The following is a 12,494-nucleotide window of genomic DNA, read 5'->3' as shown; positions in this document are numbered from 1 at the left end:
TAATGGTGGAAGTACTAAGTACTAATATTACAATTGTTATATTTTTTATAATAATTTAATAGACTGTTTCTATGCAAATTTCGTCACTTTCTTTGTATATTCAACTACTATGTTTTCTTTATGAAAAATAAAACGATTTCTTTTGTTGTTAATGTTGACTTCTTGTCTTTTAATTATTTCTTTATATTTTTCCAACCTCCCTTAATTTTATTTACAAAGCATTAAATTGTTTTTATTAAAAATAATAGTGTTCTTATAGAAATTTCGTCCACTGTATTGAGTTAAAAGGGGCTATGTTAAAAAATTAAAAAAAAAATTTTGCTGAAAATCACGTGTTTTCTGTGTCAGGCCGAGAACTTTTCGAACTACCCTCGTATATATATCATATATGGGTGTCTGACAATAATTGTCCCACCGGTCATATACAGGTAGAGGAGGTCAAACCGAGTAGAAAAGTCCGTTTTTCTGTTGTTTTGCCGGTGCTCAGTTGTTCAGTTACCGTGGCATCTTCGTTCGTATAATATCTTATTACTTTTGTATTTTCTCTGCTTGTTTAATTCAATTGAGTCTATATGTATGGACGTAATAGTTTATATATATACATACAGGGTGGGCCATTTTAATCCATCCACGCAAATAACTCCGTAAGTAAGCCAAATACAGAAAAATAATTCAGACAAAAGTTGTTTGGGACAATGGGGGTCACCTATTTATGCTAGTGACTTTGACCTTGAAGTCAATTTTCAAGGTCATTTGAAGGTCAGAGTTATTTTTTTAAATGAAAACCCCTATTTTTGATTCCAAAATCTAATAGCTGGTGTCAAGAGCTTTTCAAAACACTATAATGAAGTTATTTTTCATTAAGTACTTTTCGAGTTATGAGGCTTGTAAATTACAGTATTTTGACATAAATACAAAATATCTTGTAAAATATTCAATTTTTGGGAATCTTACCTTAATACTTTTATGCATAAAATAATGAGACAAATCAATTGGTATAAAGAAAACACATAGTTGCTTTCAAGAAAAAATATGTAATTTGCAACATGCAACTGCATACTTTTTTTTAAAACCAATGTGTTTTTTTTATACCAATTGATTCGTCTCATTATCTTATGCATAAAAGTATTAAGGTAAGATTCCCAAAAATTGAATGTTTTACAAGATATTTTGTATTTTATGTCAAAATACTGTAATTTACAAGCCTCATAACTCGAAAAGCACTTAATAAAAAATAACTTCATTATAGTGTTTTGAAAAGCTCTTGACACCAGCTATTAGATTTTGGAATCAAAAATAGGGGTTTCCATTAAAAAAAATAACTTTGACCTTTAAATAACCTTGAAAATTGACTTCAAGGTCAAAGTCACTAGCATAAATAGGTGACCCCCATTGTCCCAAACAACTTTTGTCTGAACCATTTTTCTGTATTTGGCTTACTTACGGAGTTATTTGCGTGGATGGATTAAAATGGCCCACCCTGTATATAGTTAAACAAGCAGAGGAAATACAAAAGTAGTTATTACAATATAAGGTCGATGTCGAATGCAAAAACTTATTCTTATTTCTTATTACGAAAGAAAACTTTATTATCACAATGAAAAAGGTTATTACACCACGAAAGCAAAGCGAGAGAAGTAAAAACAAAAGAACGGAATGCATGCGCAGTCTCACTTGGCATAGATCGATTTGTCGATTATACCACAGATATATATCACAGAAAAGTAAAAGCGCGAGATTTAAACAAGACTTAACAGTAATGAGATATGAATTATACGAACGAAGACGCCACGGTAACTGAACAACTGAGCACCGACAAAACAACAAAAAAACGGAACAGTTGATGTCCGCGCATTACCTCACCCGCGACTATTGATTACTGGTGCTATCTTTTAACATCTATTCAGTAACGAACTAGCTATAATTAAAGAAACTCGAAAAAGAAACATCAACAATAGTATGAAAGAAGTACATAATGATTAAGTAATTAAAATATACATGATAAAAAATGTTACAAATTGGTCTGGGCGTTCAGTAATTAATATTTTCGAAGTGCTGTTTATTGGAATTGGCACAGAAACTTAAAAGTTCTTGAAAATTGTCAAATATACCTTTTGACATGACTGGAAATATATCCTGAATGCATTTTTGAATACTCTGTTTTAGCTTTTCGATGGATAACACTTTGAAATTATTCAAAAATATTTATCAATGAGCGCCCAGATATAATAAATTGATAGCATTTTTTATCATGTTTATTTCAATTACTTAATTACTTAATTATTGTATATTTCTTTCATACTATATGGAATAAAATGAACGGGTTTTCTCTATAAAATAACATTTAAAGTTCCTGGACTTGTCGCGGCCATGTTGGCAATCGTGACGTTAGAGGCGAGGAATTACATACTGAAAATTCTTGCGTACCATTTTTAAATAAAAAGATATTTTGATGAAATAACACTATAGATTGATTTAGCACACTTATAAAATTGTCCGAAAACTATGCTTTTCCCTTGACAGTTAATAAACAACCATAAAATGAATGTAATACGATTCATACCACATTCATTTTATGGTTGTTTATTAACTATGCTTTTTCCTTGACAGTTAATAAACAACCATAAAATGAATGTGGTATGAATCGTATTACATTCATTTTATGGTTGTTTATTAACTGTCAAGGGAAAAGCATAGTTTTCGAACAATTTTACAAGTGTGCTTTTTATTTAAATTATTTTTTATATAAATTTTTTTATTTAAAAATGACATGCAAGAATTCTAGCGTGTCATTTTAGCGTCACAATCCAACATGGTCGCGGCGAGTACCCAGGAGCCTTAACTCATTTTATTCTGTTCATTTGTTGCAATGTAATAGCAATTTACTTTAGACATCTTTCCAATGGTCACCTTGCATATGTATACTGCAAAATGTCTTTATTAATTTAGTTTTTTCACACATATACTAATTGTTTGAACTTAATATAGAAATTTACTTACTTGCTGTGAAGCCTTTTGACATCATATTCGTGCGTGTACGATTTTATGTACGAATCATCAATATTATCTTGCAGGAATGTCAGCCGGAATTTCTGCACGATCTTGTCTTGAAGATGAAAGCGTACATTTTCACCCCTGGTGATTCGATATGCCGGAAGGGCGAGGTCGCTCGTGAAATGTTCATAATAGCCGACGGTATTCTAGAGGTGATCAGCGAAACTGGCAGAGTCCTCACGACAATGAAGGCCGGTGACTTTTTCGGCGAAATTGGTATACTCAATCTGGACGGATTGAATAAGTGAGTAAAATTCTTTAGATTCTTTCTTTCCGACATGTCATCGCTGCGCGATATGTAATGGAATAACATTTTGTCTTGCTACAAGCTGAATATAATGATTACATGTAGTAATAAAAAAGATTTGTACTTTTTGCGAAAAGTTCAACAAGTTTTTTCACAAGTTCAAAGATATTGTTTCTAGAAAAGATGGACGTACTAAAACCAAAGATTCCAATATCGCATTTCTAAAAATACTAAAAAAGTTAATTTTTTCTCGTTGAAGTTTTTTTGGCATTACAGACACATGTACAAGGTGATTCGCGGGTGACAGAATGCTAATGTAATGTTAATGTAAGACGTCTCTGATAGCCTATGGGTGCATATACAAGGTGATTCAAAACAACTTACTGTCCTTAAAATGTCATATTCTTGAGCAAATTTTGAGACAATTTTTCTTTTTACAAAATTTTGTCCGAAGCTTAGTTTTCGAGTCGATTGAAAATACAGCGGGCAGGTAGGGACAGATTCACAATAAAAGGATACTCAAAGATTTCAAAAATCAACGAGGCTTTCAATTTTATATGGTAAATGAGTGATTTACAAAATACATAACATATCAAATACATAATTTCATTAATCGATAAGTTAAGTTGTTAAGTTAAGTAGTTTCGCGTTTGAGGCGAAAAAAATCCAGTTACATAGAACGTTAAATGTTGCGTTGTTTCGTATTCAAAGGATTAAATACAAAATCTCATATATTTTATGACGTCGAAATCTATTAATCTTTGTACTTTCAACAACGTTTTATTTTAATCGCAATGTATGTAGATATATATTTATTCAAGTAAAGGAAGATGAGTAAAAAGAAGCAATTTCTGCCCTTAAAGCGGTTCCTTCAAAATTTACATTCCCTTATGTTTTGATACCCGTTGAACTCATTTCTGAAGATTAAAATCGTCTCACGAGGAAAGTACTTTAACCCTTTTAGGATGAGGTTTTTTCAGAAAAGATTTTACTCGAAATAATGATTTTATTGTACTAAAAATTTGTTTTTGTATGATAAACCTCAAAACAATTAATAATACAGAGCCCGACATTACATTCTTTGCATTTGAAAGTAAATCTTTTGTTCACTATTTTTTTTGTATCAGACGTGGGCCATGATATGTACATATCAAAATGTACAGCTTGAAATCCTGGTTAAAACGATATTTTAATCACTGAAAAAGGTTAATGTCCGTTTTCGATATATTCGAGTTACTAAATATAGTACGTTCGTCCTGAACCGGTTAAATTCATCAATCTTTACGGAATATCAATCTTTGTGATCTTATGTAGAATACGGTTTCGTATTAAATCAGGATAACTTATGTGTAAAAAATAAATACCTCTTGTAAATAAAAAAGAATATTGTCAAACTGCTTATTATTTAAGAAATTGTTTAAATGTTACGAAATAAATCATTACAATGAGGTAAGCTTTTTCGAAGAACCATATTATGGTCATTTATAATAGAAAACTATAAAAAACTTTCAGACGCACAGCCGATGTTCGTTCAGTGGGTTACTCCGAGCTGTTCAGTCTTTCTCGGGAGGATGTGCTGGCGGCAATGAAAGATTATCCAGAGGCGCAAGAGATTCTGCAAAACCTCGGCCGGAAACGACTGATGGAGGCGCAGAGAGTAGCGCGAGCATCGCGTCAGCCCACCTCACCTGGGCACGATTCGTCCGACAACAGTACCGGCAAGAGAATCGTTGATAAGCTGAAAAGTGATGTAAAAGGTCTGAAAAACGTTCTCAGGAAAAGCAGGCGCAACACGCGACCGGAAGAAAGCCTGGAGCTTCAACCGTTGGCGCCGAAAATTCCGACTTTGAAAAGACAGCAGAAAATCGATGAGAGTCCGGATCTGTCTTTGCCCCATAATCAGGAGCCACCAATATCACCGTTAGGCGCTGGCCTTCCATTACTATCGAGACTCAGGCTGCTAAAGGAAAAGGAAGAGAGAGAGGAACGGCGCAACCTAATGGACACACCAAGCCACGTGATAGAGCCACAATTACTGACTTCGGAAACTTTGAATCCAACTAACCCGAATCTACCATTCTTGCAAAGGATACTTCTGTTGAAGGCGAAGAACGAGCAGGAAGCCATTCAAGCGGAGAAGGAAGCACCCACCAAAGAACCTATGTTGACCAAAAACACTATTCCCGAGGAGACGAGCACGCAATCCGACGAACCGCCGTCCTCGGATGGTCAGACTAGTGTTGTAACCCCTGTGACTTCGGAGGCCGAAACAAGAAAAATAAATATAGTCAAGAAGCCTTGGACCACACTGAAAAACGCATCGTTGACTACCAAGGACAATTCGCCGCAGAAAAGCCCGCCAACCAGGAAACTGCAGCAAACCAAAATGTATGCCTCGGTTGACGATCTTTCGCCGGAGTACTGTGGCCTGCCGTTCGTCAAGAAGCTCAAAATTCTCAATGAAAGGCAGAAATTGGCCGAGCTGGAGAAAGCGGTCAGAAGTTCGTCCCTCGATTGCGGTGAGAATGCCGAGTCGGAGTTTGATGGCAACCTTACGAGGAGTCACTCAGAGGCCTGCGCTATCGAGTACGCCAGAAAACTGGCCAAGTACAATCGGGTACGTAATAGATATCTTTATTACGTAATGATTTTTTGTATGTTGTCTATCATCTCTATGTATTGGCATAAAAAAATTAATATTCAAATGTTTATAAAAGTTTAATATTTAATGTTACGTCCTTGCCTGCAGAGAAGAGGTTGGGCCGTAACTGGCTATCACACAAGTCAGATTTTAAAGAGACTGAACTTGTGCGACGAACAGTTTGTATATTTTTCTGGAAAACAGATTAACGACGGATAGTCGCTCTTATTCCGTTTAACAGATTCCGTTCGATGATTCTTTTTTAGGTTTGAAATAACGATCTCAGACCTAGAACAGAACCCGTGCAATCTTTAAGGATTAACAGGAATGATGAGAGTTTAGATTAAAAATTAGTCGAGATTATAGAAAGAAAATCATTTAATGTTTAAACAGTAAAATTTAATGTTTACAGTCTAATAAGGCTGTTCCAAAATTAAAAAAAAAAATTTTATAGTAATTTAGACGGATTAATAACATTCTTATTTCAAGGTGTGCGTGCGTGCGTGCGCCCAAAGTGGAAGGGAAAAATTAAGATATTTCTTCTGAGGTAGTTGTGGATCGAGGAAACATATGTTCAAATTCGGTAACAAGGACGAGGATGGAAAAGAATCGGTATTCTCGATACACCAGGAAATGGGTAAGGCGCGGATTGCTGGATAAGACCTCTCTGGTATGTTCAGGGATTACTGGACCGGCACTTAGAGTAGGATAGTCAGGGGATATCTCACCATGATATTCTGGAAACTGATTAATATAAATTGATCTACCTATTGAAGAGATTTCGGAATATAATTCTTTCGAATCGAGGTCATTTGAGCCGTAAAGAAATGAAGACTCAGTTTCAGGAACAGAGTGGGGGTTGGAAATTTGGATGGGTGAAAGCCGCACTTTGGTTGGATGTTTGCCTAGGAATTCAATTAACGGCGCAGGGAAAGCAGGAGGGAATTGATCAGGAAAGAAATCGGATAAGAGGGGACGAAGAGGAGAACGAGGTTCTGTAAAAGTGGTCGAGGTATTTAGAGGTAGTTCCGAGGGACCCCTAAAATTGAGAGGCGTAATGGCAGTTAAAATTTGGAGAATCGGTCACGGGGCAGTTTGGACTTGTAGGGAAATAGCCGCTAGGTTGGACAGAAAGGAGAGGGGTAGGAGCATCGGATCTGTTATGGATGGTTTCTAAGTTAATAACATTAAAACTAGGGTTATGACTAAGATTATTATTAAGAATACGGTTATAAACATCAATATTAAAAGGGTCGACTCCGTCATTTATGTTAACAAGATTGTTTTAATACTTCTAATGATAATGTTGAAACCGTGTGAGCTTCGGCGGACGCGGATTAGCTCGCCGGAATCCAGGTTCGGTCGGTTGGGGGTATGTCAAATAAACCAAATGCTCGTTTATAACAAAATAATGAAACAGCGTTTATTGAGAAAGATGTTGATTCGATTTGCCTCGAATGATCTGCTACAATGCTCGTGCATACATGTGAAGCGCGTGCGAAGCGAATTCGAAAGAACATATAAGTAGCGTGAGATAAATAGAAAGGGTCGGTGCGATCGGTATGGTAACAACGGTGAAATAATTAGTGAAGCAACGGCGAAATGATTTGTTAAAGCGGCGGGAAATAATCGTACAAATATCGGTGAGATTGGTATAAGCAATTATTTAGGCGGGCGGCGAAATAATTATCAAAGCGGCGTAAAATAAATCTGGAGTATCGGCAACGGTGTAACAGTCATTTAAACGGACGGCGAGATACTCATTAAAGCGGCGTAAAATAAATCTGGAGTACCGGCAATGGTGAAACAATCGTTTAAGCAAACGGCGAAATAATTCGGTGAAGCGGCGTGAAATAAATCTGGAGTATCGGTAACGGTGTAACAGTCGTTTAAGAAAACGGCGAAGTAATTCGTTGAAGCGGCGTGAAATAAATCTGGAGAATCGGTAACGGTGTAACAGTTATTTAAACGGACGGCGAGATACTTATTAAAGCGGCGTAAAATAAGTCTGGGGTACCGGCAACAATGAGACAATTGTTTAAGCAGCGGTGAATTGATCATTAGAGTTTGACGTGAGGCGTCTTGGTGCGATCAGAGAGAGCGCAAGCGCGGGCGATCGGGTCGCAACGGTTGGTACAACGCAACGCTCGTCGGTGAGTGCGTTCGTGACGGTATCGCGAGTCCGTTCGATCGTAGATCGTGACGGGTCGCTTGACGGCGCGGATTGGTCGACGCGGTTTGCTCGCTGGATTCTGCGGATGAATCCCTGGTGCGCTGCAACGCGGAATTAGGACCATGACGTCGAGTAAGCTCAACGGGAGTACGAGGATGCTCGTACGAAGGCGGAGTTTAGAACGGCGACCTGGCTAGGTACGCGGGAATGCCCGCAATACGAAGTTCGGTGGCCTAGAGGAGCCAAGTACGCTCAGCGGGTATACGAATAGATTCGTATGCGGGAATCAAGCATACCGAGGACGCTCGGCGGTACACGAGGATACTCGTGTGCTGGAACAGGTATAAAGAAAAACCGAGTATGCTCGGTTGAGGACTACGAGGACACTCGTAGAGGGATGTTCGCTGTCGATCAGCGAACGGAGTCTGGTGAGAAGACGTTCAGCCGGGCCTCTTTTATACCCGGCTGGCGGCCGAATGATTTCGAATCGGCAAGCATCGGCGGTTTCGGCGGCGAGTCCCCCACAATACGGAATTTCGGAACGGTCGGGTGTGGGGGATTTTCGGCGGTTGACCGCCGTTGTTTTTGATAGGAAATTTATCGGCGCGCGATGCGCCCTTGGTGGGCTACGGACGATGGACGGTCCAGCGGGCTGCATCGTTACAATGTGTACAATACAAAAGGTTAGTTCTCTATAACAATGACACGGTGGAAGAATGTGAAACTAAAAAAAACGTTAGTTATAAAAATTGACATTAGATCGCTCTATTCTCAGCAGGGGGAAAACAAGTAAGAGAGGACAAAAGTTAGAAACAAGATTCAGAGAGCTGGTAGGCTCGTTTGAATCATGTTTGAAATAGAAATAACAGAGGATAGAATAGTTTTAAGTGCTGAGGAGGAAAGAGAAAAGCAGGAGGATGTGAAGAATGATTAATTTCGAACCCGCCTATATGATTCTTTTTTAATTGAATTTTTGCAAAAGAGACAAAAAAGGAGTAGAAATCTAATTCTAGAATTTACTGTTTGTTGTCTTTGTGGTTAGTGGTCCAAAATTCTGTTGGCGCTTTGGTTGAAACGACCCTCAGGTGTGAGGTGCAGTGGCGCACACGACTACATTTACATTTTATAAAATTCTTTTAAAACTCGCGGTATTACTATTGCTATTAACTTGCGAGTGCGCGCCAAAAGAGAGAGATTAAATAATAGTATAATTGTTTTACTGTAGTTCTGACTGATTAGATGACCGTAACTGATGTGCGGTCAAAATTCGATGTTTTTTTATACCTTTGGATTGATGAAATGGAATATTTTCGGGAGTTTTGTGCGTGGGGAACGAATTAAAATTTTGGATTGCTGAAGAAATTCTAGTTGAAGGGTGGTAGTAGGAGCTGTTAGCAAATAGAAAGGTCAAAGGGTAAATATATGTACATTGAGAATTAGATGAATAGAAATTGAGACAGATAGGGTATTTGATGGTAATAATTGATATTGGATGGTTTAAGAGTTTTCTTTTGTTTTAAGTGTGATAAAATTTTCAAGTGTTGGGTGTGACAAGATTATTTCTAACGGAAATCCAGTGTCAGAGATAACGAGACTATTTCCTATTTTCTTTTATTTCTTTGAGTTTATCTTTATATTCACACGAGTGCCGTTATTGTTGGAATGTTCAATGAGATATTACTTGTTTGAAATATCCATCCGACATTTGATTTCTGTTTATCCCTTTTTCTTTTTAATTATTTCTTTATGTAATAATATTGCGGAAAGAAAGAGTGGAAGACGTAACATTAAATTTTTGACAAAAATTTTGTCTCTAATAAGTATTGCACATTTTTTATAAATTGTTTACAATATACAGGGTGTCCAATAATTGCTGAATTATCTCTCGGGTGCAGGTAGAGCGGGTTAAACCGAGTAGAAAAATCTTCTACCGTTTTGCGATTTTCACAATAATTAATGAGAAATTAATTAAAGAAGATCGGCCAATTTGTGCGAGTCTAAGCGCGCGGTGAGAAGAGACAACCCACTGTTACGTGGTTACTAGGACACAAAAATCTAGCGTTATGCACCGCTTGTATGTTGCCGTCATTTGTGGAGCGCTCTTCCCAACGCTTTATCGTGAGCCAAGTAATCAAATAACAGTGAGCTGTATCGCCATGGGTCTCTTCTCGCCGTGCTCTTAAACTCGCGCGAATTGGCCGATATTTTAAAATTAATTCCTCATTAATTATTGCAAAAATCGCAAAATGGTACAGGACTTTTCTATTTGATTTAATTCGCTCTACCTACACCCGAAAGGTGATTCAGCAATTACCGGACATCCTGTATACATATACAGGATGTTTCATAATGTTGGAGCCAACGCACGTGTATGAGTAAGACGCGATAAACTGAACAGAAAAATCCTTTAGCGTTTTGCAATTTTCGCAGTAATAATTAAGATATTAATTAAAAAGGATTGGCGAATGATAACGCATTGCGCGCGGCTAGATCGTGGGCTGTATGATTTATAACGAAAAATAATAGCAGTACAGAGATCCAGTCTCACGCGCCGTTTCTGCCTACTCGCTGCTCGCGTGTTACTTCTCTCGCCACGCGATATTGTTTCTCGTTGTCGTGCGATACGCCACTGACCCACTCACAAGGAGAGGACGCGGACTTCGGGTCACCGATTTCAAAGAAATTTTTATATGGTATAGTACTCTATCAGAAGAGTACTTGAGTAAAAGGATAGGGCGCAACGCTCAGCCGTTTTCGAGAAAAATCGATTTGAAGTTTATGGCGTCCCTTATATTCCGGTCCTGTTGGATTGGTTGTCGAGATGGCGGCGTAGCTCGGGCACTTAGGCCCTAGGCTATCACGCTGTCGACCTGGATTTGATCCCTGCCTATTATACTTTTTTTTTCATTTATTTTATTTATTTTAGCGAATATTTATTCATTATATTATTATAATAAAATAAATTTATATTAATTAACAATTTTGTTTTTTTTTAATTTGCACTTTCACTACTTCTATCATATAAAAAATAAAGTAAAAAAAAGTCTACAATTTAAATAATATTATAATTATTATTTAATACCAGAAATATTTATATTTCTGGTATAGTCCACGGTCTAGCCACGTGCACAACGCTATCATTTGTTAATCCTTTTTAATTAACATCTCAATTATTATTGTGAAAAATGCAACGGTACAAGATTTTTCTGTTCAGTTTACCGTGCTCTATCTGTACACGAGCGGTTGGACGGATATTATGAAGCATCCTGTATATAAATGTTTCACAGATATTTTAGAAATTAAAAAAGAAACGAATCAGTGTTATCGACAAAAGTCTCTTTTTCAATTCTCTTAAGTTAACAGCACCAAATCAACAAAATTGAATAGAACTTATTGTATTATTTAATATTTATTTTATACTATTTTGTACTACAAAAATAATTTTGTACCTCGTGTCATTCATCGTGGTCCTACTAACTTAGTATGAAGCTAGTAGAACAAAAAAAGAAATAAATAAATGTAAATTGTTATTACTATTAATATTATGCGCACTTTCGACCCCGCACACCCAGAGGAGAAAGAAAGGAGCTGATTATATCTCTTCAGAGAATTAAAGAGAGAATTTGTATAAAACCACACCTTTATTAGTACAGAGGTTCGCGCTAGCCAGTAAGCAAGGTACAAAGGGCAAACGCTAGGGGGCGAGACAAAAGAAGAAAATAAGTGTCACTGTAGCGCCACACTAGCGCTAGTTTTAAAAACAATACATAACAAGCATAACTAACTTTCTAACACTCCCCCTTAAGTTATGCTTGTTAAAGAAAAACTTATTACATTAATGACTATTAGATACATTTCAAGTTTAATGAGTTTCTTAATTTCTTAAATTTAACAAACGTTATACTTTTAGTTAACACATCAGCCTTTTGTTGTTCGGAAGGAATGTATGTTACATTAATAACACCGTTCGTTTGCAAGTCTCTAATAAAGTTAAATTTTACATCAATATGTTTTAATCGTTGATGTTCCCACTTGTTTAAAAGATGTATGCAGGACTGGTTATCTTCGAAAATCGTAATGGGTTCCTTGATCTTCCATTCTAGTTCCTCCAAGAAATTGCGCATCCATACGACTTCCGTCGAAGCCATGGCCAGTGCCACATATTCCACCTCGGTGGACGATAGGGCCACCGTTGACTGCTTTTTAGTTACCCAACAGACAGGATTGCCATAGATCTCGATCAGGAAACCCGTCGTTGATTTCCGGTCTTCGGAACCTGCCCAATCTGCATCGGCATAAGCCGCCAGTAAAGGATTTTGAGAATCTTTCTGAAAACTTAAACACATGTTAATGGTACCCTTTAAATAACGAAGAATTCG

At 37.1% G+C, this 12,494-nt stretch overlaps 1 protein-coding gene across 5 annotated transcripts in view; it reads left to right on the top strand.

Moving 5' to 3' along the window:
* Positions 1 to 12,494, top strand: part of Cngl (Cyclic nucleotide-gated ion channel-like) — a 262,907-nt gene that overhangs the window by 239,316 nt on the left and 11,097 nt on the right. For all 5 annotated transcript variants that reach the window (XM_067359193.1, XM_067359198.1, XM_067359195.1 and 2 more), the window contains 2 exons: positions 3,075 to 3,298; positions 4,814 to 5,918. In XM_067359193.1, the coding sequence (XP_067215294.1) occupies positions 3,075 to 3,298; positions 4,814 to 5,918 (1,329 nt within the window). The remainder of the gene's footprint in view (positions 1 to 3,074; positions 3,299 to 4,813; positions 5,919 to 12,494) is intronic.

Source organism: Linepithema humile, chromosome 7 (assembly GCF_040581485.1).
Source record: "Linepithema humile isolate Giens D197 chromosome 7, Lhum_UNIL_v1.0, whole genome shotgun sequence".
Taxonomy (NCBI): Eukaryota; Metazoa; Arthropoda; class Insecta; order Hymenoptera; family Formicidae; genus Linepithema; species Linepithema humile.
This window is presented reverse-complemented; position numbering and strand designations above follow the sequence as displayed.